General features: G+C 40.2%; 1 protein-coding gene across 4 annotated transcripts in view; it reads right to left on the bottom strand.

Moving 5' to 3' along the window:
- Positions 1-19,837, bottom strand: part of CTNNA2 (catenin alpha 2) — a 1,404,594-nt gene that overhangs the window by 95,896 nt on the left and 1,288,861 nt on the right. For all 4 annotated transcript variants that reach the window (XM_012169003.5, XM_042246023.2, XM_042246024.2 and 1 more), the window contains exons 10-12: positions 15,532-15,624; positions 14,793-14,949; positions 9,923-10,123 (exon numbers count right to left, since the gene is read on the bottom strand). In XM_012169003.5, coding sequence (XP_012024393.2) covers positions 9,923-10,123; positions 14,793-14,949; positions 15,532-15,624 — 451 coding nt within the window. The remainder of the gene's footprint in view (positions 1-9,922; positions 10,124-14,792; positions 14,950-15,531; positions 15,625-19,837) is intronic.

The following is a 19,837-nucleotide window of genomic DNA, read 5'->3' as shown; positions in this document are numbered from 1 at the left end:
TTTCACTTTTCCTACTTCATATTCAGTGCTCCCATTTCATTTAGTTTATGTTTTCCAATTTCTCCATCTCTTTTTCTTAATGTTCTTTCTTAAGTCTTTACTAACCATGTATATATATACACATACTTCCCTGGTGGCTCAGACGGTAAAGCGTCTGTCTACAATGCAGGAGACCCGGATTTGATCCCTGGGTTGGGAAGATCCCTGGAGAAGGAAATGGCAAGCCATTCCAGGACTATTGCCTGGAAAATCCCATGGACGGAGGAGCCTGGTAGGCTACAGTCCATGGGGTTGCAAAGAGTTGGACACGACTGAGTGACTTCACTTTCCTGTGTATATATATATACATATGTGTATATATATATAAAGAGAATGTATAATATTTTAGAAAATAGGAATTTTTGCCCATCTAAAAACTTATGATATTTTAATTCTACTTGTTTAACCTAGTATGAACAGAATGCTAGATTTCTAATTTATATTCAAACAAAATTTTGATATATTTCCATGTATTTTGGCATCTAGTATTATTGCTAAAAATCTAGAAAATTTATTATCTTAGTGATTAAAAAAAAAATTTGAATGAAGCTTGAAACTTCTAATCCAATTCTGAGAATATAAATATTATTTTGTAAAAAAATAAAAACAGGAAATTAACATATGACACAGTATTATTAAAGTAAAAATTTTGCTCAGATCACACAAAATTTTATACTTGTGTTCATTATTTGCTTTCATACCTTATTTAAAACTACACATTGTATTTAATTGCATTGAGCAGCTTCAGCTGCATGCAATAAATTCTGGTAAATTTTCTTTTCATCTTTATTCTATTACAAATATTTTCTAATTTTCATTGTTATAGCTTCTTAGATATATCCCTCATTTAAAAGTGGGCATTTAATTTCCAAGTACATGGATTTCTTTAAACTATCTTTGATACTAATTTCTCATTTTAATATTAATTTCTTTCTTCTCTTTAATCATCCTCTGTGTTTTTTTCAGTCTTTTAACTTTATTGAGACTTTTAATAGCTAAGTCAAAGATGCCTCTTGGTAAATGTCACACTGCATTTTAAAATATGTGTGTTATTTTCAAATATCTTTTGATATTGGTTTCTAACATAACTCCACAATAATAAGAGAACAGACTCTGTATGATCTGTACCTTTAGATGATGAAATTTCTGTACCTGGTCTTATGTCTCTGGATATGTTCCAGTGTCTCCTAGTTTATAGTCTATGGGAATTTGAATAGAATTCGTATCCTACTTTTGTATGAAAATTGTATAAATCTTAATTACATTGAATTGGTTCATAATGTATTTTGGGTCTACTATATTTTTCCACTTGAGAAGAGCATGGCAACCCACTCCAGTATTCTTGTCTGGAGAATCTAATTGACAAAGGAGCATAGTGGGGTACAGTTCATAGGGTCACAAAGAGATGGACATGAATGAAGTAACTTAGCACGCAATATATTCTTCTACTTCTCTGTACATTCATTCTATTAATTTCTGAGAGTGGAACAATTAAAAAAAAAAAAAAAGGAAATCAGATCAAGTGAAATAAGCATACTCCCCACTGGCCAACATTATTCTCCTTTGATATGTAGAAAAGCAGGTGAAAGAAAGTGTTTCTCTTAATCCTGGAATCTTGAGTTATAAGCCCTAGGCTGCTATTCTCTACTGAAAAAAAAAAAAGTCATATCCTATTTTTTGTATTCAGTTAATCAATACATACATATTAAAGCTGAAAAAAGTGAAAGTGTCAGTCCATCAGTTGTGTCTAATCCTTTGTGAGCCTGCCCGGTTCCTCTGTCCATGGAATTCTCCAGGCAAGAATACTGGAGTGGGTAGCCATTCCCTTCTCCAGGGGATCTAATGGTGTGATGATACAAGTTTAGGCCCTACGCACATATAAGAACATCTGCCTCTAAGAACTGACAATCTATCTGTGGACCACTGACACTGAAGAAGACATATTAAATGTCATCAGACTCAGAAATAGATCCTTGTTGCCTCCAACTGAAACTTGAGTCAGCTCATAAGTATAATTTCAATACACAGATGTAGAGGAGGAGGAAAAATGGTGAAGATGCAGCAAAGCGAGTGAGAACAGCCTGGATGTGTTTTGCCTGGAGAAAAATGAATACACCTGTCCAGATAGAGCAGAGGGTTTATGCAGAGGATTCGTGGACAATGATTGTCCATGTTGAGTTCAGTCAAGAAGCAAGCACACAGTGAAACACATATAAACAAAATAAACAATATTGACCATACTTAGATGACAAAACATCAAGCTGAGGCTCAGGGGCATGAACTAATTTATGTAAGGTCACATTTAGTTGGTAGAAGTCAAGGAATAGAGTTCTTCTGACTTCTTACCTGGATTTCATTATCTACATGGTACGAACACAATGGTATCCCTCATTATCATATCCAGTTTGGGTACTTTCTATTTGTTCCTCTTACATTTTCTGGGCAAAATATATAGAAATGATGTAAAAAAAAAAAACACCTCTCTTAGGAAAACTTTACTTTAACAGAAGTATGAAAGTAAAAATTATACCATCTCTACCAAGTCAGAAAAGTCAATCTGAAAAGGCTACAAACTATATGATCCCAATTATATGACATTCTAGAAATTACAAAACTATGGAAAAAGTAAAAAGACACGTGTTTGTCAGGAGATTGGGAGGGGGAGAGGGATTAATAGAGTACAGTGAATTTTTAGGGCAGTGAGGAACACATTGCATGATACCATCATGATGGGTGTATGCCATTATGTATTAGTCCAAAACCCACAAAATATAGAACACCAAGAATGAGCCAAAATGTAAACTGTGGACTTTGGGTGATTATAATGTTTCAGTGTAGGTTCATCAAGGGTAAAATATGTACCACTCTGGTAGGAGATGTTGATAATGGGAGACACACTCCATGTGCAGAATGAAGGGAATATGGAAAATCTTGATACCTTCCCCTCAACATTTCTGTGAACATTTAACTGCTCTTTTAAAAGTCTTGATTAAAAAAAAAAAAAATTTACACCATCTGTTTGGTCCACGTGTTTTCCAAAATAATGGAATTTTAATCTTCATATATGAAGTGATTAATAATAGAATGCTCATTAAAGAGACTGATTTTTTTTTAAATATCCATTTTTTGGTCCCTTCTGAAGAAGGAACTGATGGCATGGTTCCAAAGCTCTCTCAATCTGATGATATAGACATTGCTACAAATTTGCATCAGCCATCAAACTTACAAAAATGCATTTCAACGTAATCTGTTCAGTGAAGAACAAGCTTCTCTCTATATATCTAAGCATAACATTGTTGAATGTACACCCTTTTCCACTTTCCACAGCCACCTGACTTTGGAAATAAGATCTCTAAAGATGGATCTCATTGGGTGTGCACTCACTACCAAGCTATTGGCAATTTGTTATAATTCAGTTTTTACTAAAGAGGCAATTAAATATCTAAGTATTTAGTCAGTCTGATGTACATCATGTTTATGGTGCTTCCATCAGCGTACATTAGATTTATAAAAAATAAATAGGCACATTTTTATTCAATGTCATCCTAAAATTTTAACATACTAATAATCCACAAAATTGTGTTTTCAAAAGTAACTCAGCTTTCATATCAAAACAAAACATACATTTCAAAAAATTTTACTTACTCTTTACTGAGTAATTTATCGAAAATAAAATACAAACTGTCTCATCACTCTTTGGAACTTTCTCGATTTTTAGTCACTTAGTGAAGGTAGTCAGTTGGTAAAGCTGGTCTCTACAGAGCCCCTCACATGCATCATTTACATGTTAAAACAGAGATTGGCCTGTATTTGCAAATCCCATTAGCATCCAACTCTGGTCTAGTCAAGCCTCTTTGAACATTCTGCCCTTTTTTTTTCATTCTTTGTAACAGACTCTCACTCCGCTCTCGTCACCATACCCTACGGCCATCATACAGAGGCTCCATTTTGCCTTATTTAAACTTGCTCTTATTTTGGAATATTTCTTTCTCTTGTGGCAGTTATCGTAAGTGAGGATTATTTTGTCCACCCCAAGAACATCTAGCAATGTCTAGAGCCACCTTTGTCACAATTTGAAGTGGGAAAGGAAGAGGTTCTACAAGTATCTAGTGTGGTGAGGCCAGGGACGCCAAGCATCTTTAATCCATAAGATAGCTCCCTCCACCCCAAGAAAAAACTACCAAGACTCAAGTGTAAAAAGTACAGAGGCTGAGAACATCTGCCTTAGAGTCTTCAATCTAACAACTCAGAAATAAAACTGAGTGACAAGGCAAGAGAAAACATAGTGATCTGTCTTCCATATCCTGGTTTTTCCTTTTCCCCCCTTTTCTTGGCACCTTCCACTCCTTGCCCACTGCCCTGTGTTCTCTCCCCCAAATAAAATGTAGTCTCAGGACAAAGTCTGACAAACTCATATAAAAAAAAGTGACTGCACAAGATTTAAAAAAAAAAAAATCAGGAGCAAAATGTTATGCCCGGTGTCCGAGTCCCCAACACTGAGAGAATAAGACGTCCACAGCAATGCAAAAGCATAAAGGGGTTTATTGCTAGCTCGAGCTAGGGCTCAAGTCTCATCCAGCGCAGTGGAGTCTTGACGAGAGCCCCGAGCTCTGAATCACAGCTGCTTATACACAGGCGGTCTTTTGTCTTAGCAATAGTGTAGTTGGCATGTGGTGATTGACTCAACCTTGGTCATCGTGGTGATTGACTTAACCTTGGCGTCATTAGGGGGGACCTTGGTGTCATCAGGGACCTTGGTGTCATTGGGGACCTTGGTGTCATCGGGGACCTTGGTGGGGCTTCTTAGAATTATGACTCATGCTTACAAGAACCTGAGGCTTAGGCCTAGTGTGGCCAGTTGAGCCTGTCATGGCTCAGGTCAGGTCCCAACATTCCCCCCTGTCTTTTGATCATATAGAGGAATCTTCCTCTATCTGAGGGTCCAGGGTGATTCATCTGGGTCCTGTCGATGGGTGAGCTTCATCTTTAAAGGGTTGGAGGGATGTGGTGTCACCTTCCATTTTCTCTGGGCCTTGGGTATTAGTGATCTGAATAGGAGTTTGGGGGGCTTCCCACGTGACATGAGTGATAAAGAACACCCCACCACCACCTGGCCAATGCAAGAGACATAAGTGATGCAAGTTCTATCCCTGGGTTGAGAAGATTTCTAGAGGAGGGCATGGCAACTCACTCTAGTATTCTTGCCTGGAGAATCTCATGGACAGAGGAACATGGTGGGCTACAGTACATAGGATCGCAGAGAATCAAGCACCACTGAAGCAACTTCCAGGCAAGAATACTGGAGTGGGTTGCCATGCCCTCCTCCAGGGGATCTTTCTGACCCATGGATCTAATCTGTGTCCCTTACATCTCCTACAGGCAGGTTCATTACCAATAGTGCCAGCATAGGAGCTTTTATTTTGAGGATGTGGGTCTCCTAAGCATAGCCAGACACAGACAAGGGGACTAATCCATTTTATAAAATCTATATAACCAACAAAACTCTGTATAACCATAATTACAGAACTGACCTGTTCTTCTTCAAATTCCATGTCCTAGTACATTCCCCCTCAGAGAAGGCAATGGCACCCCACTCCAGTACTCTTGCCTGGAAAATCCCATGGACGCAGGAGCCTGGTGGGTTGCAGTCCATGGGGTCGCTAAGAGTTGGACACGCTGAGAGACTTCACTTTCACTCTTCACTTTTGGAGAAGGAAATGGCAACCCACTCCAGTATTCTTGCCTTGAGAATCCTAGGGACGGGGGAGCCTGGTGGGCTGCTGTCTATGGGGTCGCACAGAGTCAGACACAACTGAAGCGACTTAGCAGCAGTACATTCCCCAACAATTCTAATTAGCAACCAGTGAATTAACAGCTAAAGTTTTTTATTAGCTTGTATATTTAATCATTTCTCATGGAGAAATTCTAGGTATTAAGTCACCATATTCTTGTTGTTTAGGTGCTACGTCATATTTGACTCTTTTGCGGCCCCATGAACTATATATAGCCTGCCAGGCTCCTCTGTTCATGGGATTTCCCAGGCAAGAATACTTGAGTGGGTTACCATTTGCTTCTTCAAGGGATCTTCCCAACCCAGGAATCAAACCCACATATCCTGCATTGGTAGGATTCTTTAGCACTGAACCACCAGGGAAGCCTAAGTCACCATTATATTATACATTTTTAAACCTCATGTTCTACATGAGATAGCCAGTGGGCTTCATCATAGGAATGACAAACAGAGGCATTCTTCCTCCATGAGGAATCAGTATATATGTCAATGGTCCTACTAACAGCTAAATTTTTGCTTTCATTTCTTAGACAACCTCTCCAGTTACCCATAAAAAAACAATACTGTTCTTGTTTAGGAAAGAAAAGAACCAGTGAGGATAGAAGGAAAATAATTTATACACCTTGTATATTCTAGTTCTTAGCCCACTAATATCTACTTTTCCTTGACATGTATTCCTATATTTTCTGCTAGTTATTTATAATCTGTCTATTTCAGTCTCTTCTACCTGGCTGCTTTCCTAGTGATCTTCAATAAAGGATGAAAAACAGGAAGAATCTAAATTCCTTGCTCTTCTCTTCTTTTCAATTAAGACTTGGATGGGGAAATCAGAAGCAGGAAGGTGCCTTTAGTTAAGTGCTCAGAGTATTCAATCACTGCAAAAGAAGGGCTGAGATGATAATTTTTAAAGATTTGAAAATTAGCAAATAAGAGCAAAATCTTGATTAGCAACAATAATCCAGGGTAGATTGCTCTGTTTCATTGATTTTTTTTTCAGTGAAAAAAAAAAATTCCACCAGAATATTATTTACATTTTAAGACTTTGGGTGAAAATTATGTTAAAATATTTCACTCAACTAAGCACACTGTCCTTGCCTTTATGTAGATTTTGACCCCATGGGTACCACTCCTGCTGTTCATTAAAGCACTCTAAGATGCAATAAGAAAAAGTTCCAGAATGTTTCTTAAACAACGTTTGAAGTTTTTGTATGCACAAAATCACATGTAAACTAGCTCTGGGTGTTATCTGCTACAATCATCAATTCCAAACAGTTGTGAGCTGAGAATTCTGCCTCCATGTCCTCCACCCTTCTTGGATACTCTTCACTCAGTGTCAGACTGGAGGAAATGCTGCTATGTATCAGATATACCTCATGAAGCTGAGACTTCATAACATAATAGAAGCAATGGGTCAGGAACTGAGAACTGCAGAAATGTGAGAGGGTCCCTTTAAGGGTGAATGGGGGAATAAAAAAACAACATATACTGGAGAGTAAAATAATTGTTTTCTTTTTTTTAAGATTTTTTTGAAGGGGACCATTATAAAAGTCTTTATCTCTTTATTAAATTTGTCACAATATTGCTTCTGTTTAATGTTTCAGTTTTTTGGCCCCAGGGCACGTAGGATCTTAGCTTCCCAATCAGGGATTGAACTCACATACTCTGCATTGAAAAGTGGAAGTCTCAATCACTGGACCATCAGGAAAGCCCCAAAACACCTGTTTCTAATTCTTTTAAATGAGTAAAATAACACTGTATGACTTGCACTGTGTTGCTCTAGTGAATGCAAAGGGCAAGTCTATCTGAAAGAAAATAGTGCTGAATTTCAGTTAATTAAACTGTGTGGGGGGCCTTAGTCGTTCAGTTGTGTCTGACTCGACTCTTTGCAACTCTTTGGATTGTAGTCCACGAGAGATTTTTCCAGGCAAGAATACTGGAGTGGGTTGTCTTTTCCTCCTCCAGGGGATCTTCCTGACCCAGAGATTGAGCCCATGTTTCCTGTGTCTCCTGTATTGCAGGCAGATATTTGCCCTCTGAGCCATCAGGGAAGCATGAGTTAAAATGTGAAAGTGTTAGTGGCTCAGTCATGTTCGACTCTTTGTGACACCATGGACTGTAGCCTGCCAGGCTCCTCTGTCCATGAAACTCTCCAGGCAAGAATACCGGTCCACTCCACTGTGCCGTTCCTTTCTCCAGGGGATCTTCCTGGCCCAGGGATCAAAGCCAGGTCTTCCACATTGCAGGCAAATTCTTTACAATCCAAGTCACCAAGGAAGCCCCTAATTAAAATGTAGATATATCGCATTATTGTCATTATTATTTCTAATTCTAAGTCTGTCAGGCTTCTCAAGAGCAACAATCCCTAGATATGGGTGATATGTGATATGACCCTATTCCCTTTCTGCATATATTTCAGAGTGAGCAACCAACGTCTGTTTACCTATTGTTTCTCCTTGCTATTCTAGACTAGCAAATAGCTACAGAAGTCTTTGTAAATATCCTTTCCCTGTAGAAGGAAACATATTTCTACTAACATGTCTTATCATGTAGAACTTAGAACACTGCTATATCTGACTTTTCAGAGATACGTCTGTTTTTAAAAGCCTAGCAATGGCACCCCTCTCCAGTACTCTTGCCTGGAAAATCCCATGGACGGAGGTACCTGGTGGGCTGCAGTCCATGGGGTCGCTAAGAGTTGGACACAACTGAGCGACTTCACTTACACTTTTCACTTTCATGCATTGGAGAAGGAAATGGCAACCCACTTCAGTGTTCTTGCCTAGAGAATCCTAGGGACGGCGGAGCCTGGTGGGGTGCCATCTATGGGGTCGCACAGAGTTGGACATGACTGAAGCAACTTAGCAGCAGCAGCAGCAGTAGCAGCAGGCTCCAAAATTCATGTACAGACCAGAGACGATTCCCACTGAAGCTGAGGTGAGTTCCTTCTATGTATACACAGAACTCGATTTGTTACCCATTCATAACTCCAGCCAACATATAGAGTTAAATTCTATTCATCTTCTCTCCTTCCCTGGACTTTCTACTTTCATTCCCCCATATATTAATGGACTTCCTTGCTGGCTCAGACAGTAAAGAATCTGCCCGTAGTGCAGGAGACTGGGTTTGATCCCTGGGTTGGGATCCCTTGGAGAAGGGAATGGCACTCCACTCCAATATTCTTGCTTGGAGAATTCCATGGACAGAGGAGCCTGGCAGGCTACAGTCCATGGGATCACAAAAAGCCAGACACAGCTGAGCAACTAAGACACATACATATCAATACACAAGACACGAGGGATTTTAGAAAGGGTCTGAAGCCAAGAGACATTACTTAAGAGCAAAAACTACTAAAAAATAGGTCAGTCATTGACATAACTATCCAAAGTTATGGGCTGTTGTGTTAACTCAGTGGAAGCAAGTCTTTTTTCCATCTCAGTGGATTAGAGAACTATGACAGGCTCCCTGTCATAAGTAACTGTGTCTCATCAAGACCACGATTCCCCAGAGGGCAGCCACGTACCCCTGAAAGAGGATATGCAGACTTTCACCAGTGGAGTTGGGCATATACTGAAAGTCTAGCCCCTTTTCAGTAACCACTACCTCCTGTGATCACTTCATATCCATGTACTACTGAAAGCCTTTATGCTTGCCCCCGGTTGTGCATGGTCCTTTCTCATAGTCCTATGTTCTCAAGAAACAGAGAAATGCTTTTCAAGTTCAAAATTCCAAGTTCCAATCACATACTCACTATTCTCTAGACTCGTGACCTTTTTCCAGTCTCTTATCTCATTCAAAATTCCACTTTCACATTCATAATGGGAGATAATAAAAAATCTGCCTACTTCATAAGGTCCTTGTGAGAATCAAATGATTATACACAAAAACTGTAGAGCAGAATATACTGCAAAAACAATAAATTGTGATTCTGCTAAAGTATTCCAATTCAAACTCAAGAAATAAAGAACACCAATTTTATGATCATGTGTGATTTAGAAGCATAAAGACCTATAGGAAACAATGAAACAGATTTATTCAGGTATGGAAATTCATCATGGGGCTGACATTTTGGTCGAATCTAATATCCATGGTTACCTGTCTCAGATAGCAGTTTTGTAGCTTCCAGCACCTTCTCAGTATAAACACCAGCTTCGTAGTTCTCCATCTCAGCATTGATGATGTGTATAACTCGAGCAGCCCGGCCCCTGATGGCCCCTGCAGTCCGGTCCAGAGTGTCCACATCCCCCTCCTGAAGGGCGATCACACATTTGTTCACATCCTCCAAGATATGGTTTTCTGTGGAGAGGACACATTCACATTTATATGATTTTATATCACTGGTGGCAGTGGTTTAGTCATTAAGTTGTGTCTGACTGTTACGACTCCATGGACTATAGCCTGCCAGGCTCTACTGTCCATGGGATTTCCCAGGCAAGAATACTGGAGTGAGTTGCCTTTTTTTTTTTTTTTCTTTTCCCCTGGGGAATCTTCCTGACTCAGGAATCTAGCCCTGCTCTCCTGCATTGCAGGAGTATTCTGTACCGAACAAGGTATCAGGGAAGCCCTTTATATCACTGACACAGTTAAAAACCAATCGGAAGGCCTCCCTTGTGGCTCAGTGGTAAAGAATCTGCCTGCCAATGCAGGAGACACGGGTTTGACTCCTGATCCAGGAAGATCCTACATGCTGTGGGGCAAGTAAGCCCATGCGCCACAACTACTGAAGCCTGTTCACCCTAAAGACTGTGCTCTACAACAAGAGAAGACACTGTAATGCAAAGTTCATGCAGCACAACTAGAGAGTAGCCCTCCCTCACCACAACTAGAGAAATGCCCGAGGAGCAATGAAGACCCAGCTTGGACAAAAAATAAATACATAATAAACATTCCAAGAGAAAAGAAGAAATACTGAAAAAATATGTCCTTTGAAAGGGGACAATTATATATTTGTACTCTAAGGTATTTTCAAGAGAAAGAATTCATTAAGTAAGGAGATAGAGGGATGATGTTCCAACTAGAAAATAACATCGAAGGGAAAGTAATAATAGAAAGCATGTGCATTTCAGAGAGGGTTACATTGTTGGGGTGAACCCCTTATGTACTTTGGATATTATGCCTGAATGTGAAGCATAGTTTTTAAAATCATAAAAGATTTGCCGGCAACATAATTTGTGATAAACGTCCTTAAATTTTTGCAGTCTTATTCTTTCAGAAAAGATGTAATCATGTTAAATCACTGACAACCAAACGACTTCATTATTATTAGCTCTAAAACTACAGTTTCCAAAATCATAAGCAAAGTTCAGTCTGTGAATGTTTTAAGGGAACAAACTCAAGACCCTGGAGTTAAAAAAAAGTAAATGAAAGAGGAAGAGGCAAACAAAACAAAACTTATAGACATTATGTGATTGAGTTAATAGCTTTTTCAGATCTTAGATGCCTGTTATTTTGTGAGCCAAACCCAAGAATTAAACTGTCACATGGTTAAAGCCAAGACACTCATTTTAAAACAATATTAAAAATGGTAGTTTTTGCCCAGTGGAAAAAGTTTAAGTGCTCTAACACAGTCGTTTCACTTTTTTATGAGCCCAGACCACATCAGAAAATTGGTTTCGTTTCTGTAATGTTAATAGCTAGCATCACTGCTCCCCAAACTTGTTGCTTTTCATATGGACAAATTAAGTACTCAGGTAGCATGAAAAAAAGAAAGAAAAACAAAACTATCCCTTAAAAAAAAAACTTTTTTATTGTTGCCTCCAAAATAGAGCTTCCTGCCAGAATTCCCTTAAGAAGAAACTGATACATAAAATGTCATTAATGCCATTCCAAAATATCTCCTGGGCCAAACCTGCAATTTACTGATGCAAATGTTTTGGCTCCAGCTTACAGAGGAGATGAGAAGTAGTTTCCCCAACTATTGGGCTGTATCCACAGTCCACCAGCAGGACAGAGTGGGCTGTGTCATTATTTGTCAAGCCCATCTGTGGAAAGGTGCCTGCTGCCTCCGATTGTCAAGTCCAAAGGCACGCTCCAGCGGGTCCTGCCAAGGCCGGCTTCCTGACAGCGCCTGTTCATTTTCCTGTCATAGCATGCCACGGCACTTGTACCACTGCGGTTGGACTGTACAGTGTTATCAGCAGAAGCCAAAGCCTTTTCGTATTGCTGGTAATAATGAGATGCACAAAGGAATGGCAGGGAGAAAGGCGGCAGAGAGGCAGGCCTGGTGGAAGAAAATTAAGAAAAGCTTGCATTTTCGAAACAGCCTGAGATAAGACTCCTTGCCTTGCTTTTTTCTACCCTCAGAAATTTCTGTACATGCATTTAAAGAAAAGGATAAGTTGGGAAAGTTTTAAGTTCTGAAATGACTCCTCTTTGAGAAAGGTAGTATATAGATATTTTCTATTCATTTGTAAATAGGGAGGGTAGCAGAATAAGATTTCCAGGGGCTATTAGGATTGCTGTGTGAGATCTAAGGCTGGTTGGAGAGTCCCCCTCTCCCTTTCTGGGGACCCGGATAGCCATCCTGGCAAAGATTGACTAGAAACAAGAAATATCTCAGTCTTTGTGTCCAGTCTTCTGTTCCCCACCATTCGGATCCCCAACATGCCGAGCCGAACAATTTCTAAGCTTTTCTGAGAGATGCACTTCTTGGAGATCTTTTGCATTGTTAGGACTCATGTATCAGGGAAGCAAAAAATTTCATGAATGACAACGCATTGAGTTCTTTATTAGCCAATCCCTGGACATAGGTATGTTTAAAAGAATCGCTGCTTTGACAAGTCACCAAAAGTAAAGCACCTTGGGAATGAAGAACAAGTCAGGTTTCTAAAAAGGAAGAGATAGTGGACCTATGGTACTATAGGGCAGGAGAGAGGAGGGGATTGGAGGTGGGGAAAGGAGATGCAGTGAAAACTGGAGAAACACCCTTTTATCCAGACTTGCTAAGAACTATATAGATTCTGGAAAGAGGATAATCTGGATTATAATTCCACCTCCGCCAAGTTACCTCCCTGTTAGTGACTTACTTTTCTCAAAGGAAGATTCAGAATAGTGATACCTAACATAAAATTTTGGTGCGAATGAAAGCAAATAGTAGAAAATCAGACAAATAACAGATACTGTCAACTATGAATTGGCACTTGCCATGGGTGCTTGTCGTTTGCTCTACAATGATTAAATCATGTGCTGCTGCAGCTGCTGACCTTCAACACCCCTGAAGGAGTTCAGGGAGGAGAGCAGAAATGAGGTACTCCGTTCTCAGGGAAAAACTAGCAGCACAGGTCCTCAGATAGTCAGATGGTCTCAGGAGCTGATTTTATGAGCCCAATTCTTGTATCTCCTCATATCTAGAAGAGCACTAAATTCCTTCATGGTGACAACTGTTTCTCATGACTAGCAGAAGCTTCATGAGACCAGCAGAAACTTTAAAATATGTGCTTAATTGCATGTACTCCCCCTTTACCAAAGCCACATATATACTGTCCTTCGCCCCTACCTATTTGAAACAGCTTCTCTAGCGCTATCTGAGGTGTGGTCTCCTGGGCTACAGCCCTCATATCGCTCAAATAAAACTTAATTCGCCATTCTCGTGTTGTGCATTTTTTTTTTAATTGACAGCACCAAGCATGTTTTGGCTCATTTTTACCATCTCCCTTGACTTTCCTTCCATGATTTTAAAGTTGGCTTTTCCATCATCCATCAGATCTACAGGTTCAACTGTACTCTTAGACAAGCTTTAAACACAAGCCCAGTGGGAATTCATCGTCAGTTTCTTGGTGAATGGAAAGACAACTAGAGAAAAGCTTCCAAATACACCAAGCCTGCCCCAGAAATCCCCTCCCTTTTGCTGCAGTCAGGCTCCATCAGTCTGGATCCCGTGAGCTGTGCTGCAGCCTCTCCCTCTCAGACCTCAGTAAGTCCAGGTGGAGGCCAGGGCACACGGGTTGACAGGTGTGATTTCCATACACTCTGGATAGTGTCAACTCCTGGTTAATTTGAAATTTTAAGGGCCATTTGGTTATTTTAATGCCTCACAAGGGAATTGAGGCTTCTGGTGACCTCCTTCCTCATGCTCCCACAGAGACTTCTCTATGTGTATTGGGCCCAATCTGTTTGGAAAAAGGCCCATGAGCCAGCTGGTAACCCACTTGTGAAACAGCATTGATGAGCCCTGTTAAAGGTAAAATTGACTACATGGATATTCAAATGTGCTAACATCCCGTGTGTTAGTTGCTCAGTCATGTCTGACTCTTCGTGACTCCATGGACTGTAGCCTGCCTATGGGATTTTCCAGACAAGAATACTGGAGTGGACTGCCATCCTTCAGTCTGGCTTCATCTACAAAGCATTAAGTGACAATTTCCAGTGATGATGAGTTCTGTTTATTTTCACTTCCTTCCACAACCTCATGGTCAAGTGCTCAAAACTTCAATAGTTCCTAAGTGCTTTCTAATGGGTTCATTTGGTGGCTAAGATTTTTTTCCCAGCTTATCAAAAACCTATGTAACTTCATTTACTTGTGGGGCAGGGAGGGTTGGGGGTATGGGGTGGAACTTAACACAGGCAAACCGGAATAACTAATTGATTTTTTTTTCAACATAACCAATCTCATATCCCACACTCTTTTTTAGATGGGTGAGTTAAACGTAGCAAAGGCCATCCTATTTTAAGAACTCCAGGAACTAGAAAGGAGCCTAGGTCTACTTACATAATCTTTCAGGTTTCTAATATCTCAATCAGAAAGTTATGTTTTTCCCCTAAATCCCTTGACTCAGTGTCTTGAAATAATGTGCACAGCAGAGACAAATTTTCAAGAGGGTGTTACAATCACAGTTGCAGAGATGATTGAAAGCTCAAAGGGCTAAGGAGAGCACTTGAAACAAAGACCCATGACACTTGCCAGATATTCCTCATCTCATCTTGTTCTCTTCCTTCAACTATCTTGCAAGGGCCCGTTTGTGATTACCTGAGACGGAAAGGAAGTCATCCACCGAGGTGATGTCATCCACAGCCTCTGTCAGCACTCGAACTTGTTTTTCCCACTGGTCCTTGAAGACGTCCATGTTGTCTTGAGCAACTTTGCTCTGTGGCCGGGCAGCCAATGTGAGAGCAGCATTGATGACCTATTTGTTAGAAATAATCCATGGACATACGGATTACACTCATCAAAAGAGGAACAAGCAAGTCAAAGACCATGGTGAAACCCTGGACCTTGCAGCTTCCACAGATAAGGGGATTCTTGGGGATTGAGAGGACAATCAAAACATGAGAGATGGAATAGGTTATCAAATATTAGTCTTTTGTTTGCTCTTCTTTTTTTTAAGATATAGGTTTCCAAAAGTGTATACTGAATCGAGTCTTTGTAGCACAGATGGGGCAGAAATATAACTCTTGTTCTCCATGTACAAGCATATAATCTTGTGAGGGAGACAAAGTGAATAGATATGGAATGTTGAGATAACAATTCAAGACAAATATAAAAAGTCAATAGGGATGGAAAAGACAATAATCACTACAGTAATTTTGGAGAGACTGGAGCAATTAGCAGTTCTTTTTGAGAAAGGCAGAACCTGAAATGGTCCATGATTGATGGGTAGCACTTTCCAGGGAGAGGAAAATGGACAAGGCAAGGAATGAGTGACATGAAGGCTGGAGTGCACAAGATCCAAAATATCAGCTTTGGAAACAAAGTGAATGAGGCTTACCTGAGGACACAGGCTGTCAATCTGAGTGGCTGCCATCCGAACTAATTTCACCCCTTCTTCATTGTTGGAGATGGAACAGGCCAAATTGGCAACCTGTATTGAAGAGGATTGAAGTGAAAATGATGTTAGGGCAAAGGGGAAATAGGCTGCTGTGTGACTTTGCACCTTCCCTGGAGAGCACCACATCCAGGAGAATCCTTTCACAAAGAAGATAAAGGGACCCTTTTGTGTTCAACCGAATATTACTCAGCCTTATGCCAGTAGGCATTTTTGCCAGAAGAGCAAGGTGTTAATAACAAGTCATTGCTTCAGGATTCTTGAGTACACACAATAATGCATTTTAACTGGGCTCTTCTTAACTCTCTTCCCCTCCATCTATACTCTCACTTGAACCTCCTAAGGCTGATTATTAGCTGCAGGACACTGTGATTTTGGCCACATCAGTACTAAATTCTGAACAGTGAGAGAGATGCCATGGGCAATACTTTTAATTTGAGACTCAAAAGTAAACTAAAAACCAGAGTCCGTTACCCCCAAAGATCACAAGATCTGCCTGTTACATACAGTTTGTAGGGAAGATATCAGTCCACCAGAAGTCAACTCAAATGCTTTCAGAGGCTAGGGAAGTCTGAGAGGTGTGTAAAAGGGCTAGTATAGTCCAAAAGGCAATAGAAGAATTAGAACATGTAGGTCTAGTATAAAGGCATTCAAATTTGGTATTTTAAACATATTATATCAGCCAAAACAGCTGAAATGGATTCAGATTTCCAGGTCAAGCATTTCAATGTGTGTCATTCCTTTTCTTCGAGGAGTTAGAATTGGTAATACAAGGTCAGATTGACTGGACAAGGTCAACACAAATAAAGCGAAGATCAAAACACTGAATGCCTCATGAAGCTAGTGTCAAGAGAACAGGAAGGTGGGAATAAGGAAGGGACAAAAGAGAAGGGAAGGGATGCCAGGGCTGGGAGCAGGAGGGCCAGTAGTGCAAGTGATTAGTAGACAGAATCCTTGGGAGCCTCCTGGCCACCTGCCTTTGTGTCTGCTCATTTCTGCCTTTCAAAACCAGATCACTTCCCTATTACACCCTTAATGCCCTGGTGGATTCAAATGCACTGTGCAAGCATATAGTATCTAATGTGAAAGAACCATCACTGTGGAGCAGAGGAGCACACAACTGAGATCACTAGGCTCAACCATTAGCCAGTTCTGTTAAGTCACATCACATTCAGAGGACCGTTTCCTTATCATCAAAAGGAGATGGAAAAAATAGTGATACTAGGGATACATTTCAAGTTTATCCCAGTGAGAATATAAGCTATGAGAAACCACAGATTAAGTTCCAGAAGTTATCATATCATTTCTTACATTTTTCAGTTTACCTTTGATTCTTCACGTAGTTCATTATGTTACTTAGTTTTCAAAGAGAAAGACAAATATGCCTTCAGTTCAGTTCAGTTCAGTTCAGTCACTCAGTCATGTCCGACTCTTTGCGACCCCATGAATCGCAGAACACCAGGCCTCCCTGTCCATCACCAACTCCCGGAGTTCACTCAGACTCACTTTCATTGAGTCAGTGATGCCATCCAGGGATCTCATCCTCTGTTGTTCCCTTCTCCTCCTGCCCCCAATCCCTTCCAGCATCAGAGTCTTTTCCAATGAGTCAACTCTTCCATGAAGTGGCCAAAGTACTGGAGTTTCAGCTTTAGCATCATTCCTTCCAAAGAAATCCCAGGGCTGATCTCCTTCAGAATGGATTGGTTGGATCTCCTTGCAGCCCAAGTGACTCTCAAGAGTCTTCTCCAACACCACAGTTCAAAAGCATCAATTCTTCGGTGCTCAGCTTTCTTCACAGTCCAACTCTCACATCCATACATGACTACTGGAAAAAACATAGCCTTGACTAGACAGACCTTTGTTGCCAAAATAATGTCTCTGCTTTTCAGTATGCTATCTAGGTTGGTCATAACTTTTCTTCCAAGCAGTAAGCGTCTTTTAATTTCATGGCTGCAGTCACCATCTGCAGTGATTTTGAAGCCCCCCAAAATTAAGTCTGACACTGTTTCCACTGTTTCCCCATCTAATTCCCATGAAATGATGGGACCAGATGCCATGATCTTAGTTTTCTGAATGTTGAGCTTCAAGCAAGCTTTTTCACTCTCCACTTTCACTTTCATCAAGAGGCTTTTTAGCTCCTCTTCACTTTCTGCCATAAGGGTGGTGTCATCTGCATATCTGAGGTTATTGAGATTTCTCCTGGCAATCTTGATTCCAGCTTGTGCTTCTTCCAGCCCAGCGTTTCTCATGATGTACTCTGCATATAAGTTAAATAAGCAGGGTGATGATATACAGCCTTGACGGACTCCTTTTCCTATTTAGAACCAGTCCATTGTTCCATGTCCAGTTCTAACTGTTGCTTCCTGACCTGCATATAGGTTTCTCAAGAGGCAGGTCAGGTGGTCTGGTATACCCATCTCTTTCAGAATTTTCCACAATGTATTGTGATCCACACAGTCAAAGGCTTTGGCATAGTCAATAAAGCAGAAATAGATGTTTTTCTGGAACTCTCTTGCTTTTCCATGATCCAGCGGATGTTAGCAATTTGATCTCTGCTTCCTCTGCTTTTTCTAAAACCAGCTTGAATATCTGCACGTTCAAGTTTCATGTATTGATGAAGCCTGGCTTGGAGAATTTTGAGCATTACTTTGAGTGCAACTGATGAGTGAGATGAGTGCAATTGTGTGGTAGTTTGAGCATTCTTTGCATTGCCTTTCTTTGGGATTGGAATGACAACTGACCTTTTCTAGTCCTGTGGCCACTGCTGAGTTTTCCAAATTTTCTGGCATATTGAGTGCAGCACTTTCACAGCATCATCTTTCAGGATTTGAAATCGCTCAAATATGCCTTATTATACCCATTCACAGGATACTAAACCCCCAGGGTATGAGGAGGTTCCTTGGAGGCAGAGCAAGAATTAATAAAGCAGCTTCTTAATTTCTTTTTGTTATAGTGTCTCCACTCTGCTTTTATTGTTAATTAATCTTTGTTATATTTATATTCTAGTGTATTTTTATATTCCAAATGCCAGAATAACTGTGTGGCATAGAATTGGTGCTCAATACATGTTTATTGAATTAAAGAATAGCCTTTAATAGCTTTTTAAAAATTTAATATAGTGATTTGGAATACATAATAAATTAAAGATGCTCTTAAAGTTGTTAGTCTTTTAATTTGGCTGGACAAATTTTCACATTACCTTCTAGCACATGCTTTCCTATACCATGGAGCTAAACAAAGGCTCCCATATTCTGGATCATTGTTTGAGACAAGAATGCAGTGACCCTGTCCATGATGACATGAGAAATCAGGATGATGTGATGAATTTTCCAGAAAGATATATGCATATAATTTAAAATTCTGTCTTTAAATGCTTTGCATTTCCTCTATTGAAAATCCTTTTATTTTATGAAATGATGATTTTGGATGATGCTTTTGTTTGTTCTTTATCATTCTTGCTTGGTATGTAATAGAGACCTGAGGTTACACTTTTGCATTGCAGTGAATAATTTCTAGAATTTGGCATATAACTCTATAAAAAGACAACAACATTAAAACTTTTAAATGCTCCTAGAATCAGGTCTTGGGTAATATTTGTTTGCATCTTTGTAAGATGAAAAGTAAGAAAATGTCAGCACTCTCAATGAGATAAAGGTGGTAAACCAAGTATTCAATGGCTATTGATCTAAAAATATTCAGTTCAGTTCAGTTCAGTCACTCAGTCATGTCCGACTCCTTGCGACCCCATGAATCGCAGCACGCCAGGCCTCCCTGTCCATCACCAACTCCCAGAGTTCACTCAGACTCATGTCCATCGAGTCAGTGATGCCATCCAGCCATCTCATCCTCGGTCAGACCCTTCTCCTCCTGCCCCCAACCCTTCCCAGAATCAGAGTCTTTTCCAATGAGTCAACTCTTCGCATGAGGTGGCCAAAGTATTGGAGTTTCAGCTTTAGCATCATTCCTTCCAAAGAAATCCCAGGGCTGATCTCCCTCAGAATGGACTGGTTGGATCTCCTTGCAGTAAAAGGGACTCTCAAGAGTCTTCTCCAACACCACAGTTCAAAAGCATCAATTCTTCGGTGCTCAGCTTTCTTCACAGTCCAACTCTCACATCCATACGTGACCACAGGAAAAACCATAACCTTGACTAGACGGACCTTAGTTGGCAAAGTAATGTCTCTGCTTTTCAGTATGCTATCTAGGTTGGTCATAACTTTTCTTCCAAGCAGTAAGCGTCTTTTTAATT

The sequence above is a fragment of the Ovis aries genome, chromosome 3, assembly GCF_016772045.2.
Source record: "Ovis aries strain OAR_USU_Benz2616 breed Rambouillet chromosome 3, ARS-UI_Ramb_v3.0, whole genome shotgun sequence".
Classification (NCBI taxonomy): Eukaryota; Metazoa; Chordata; class Mammalia; order Artiodactyla; family Bovidae; genus Ovis; species Ovis aries.
The sequence above is the reverse complement of the archived record's forward strand: the minus strand, read 5'-3'. Positions and strand labels throughout refer to the sequence as shown.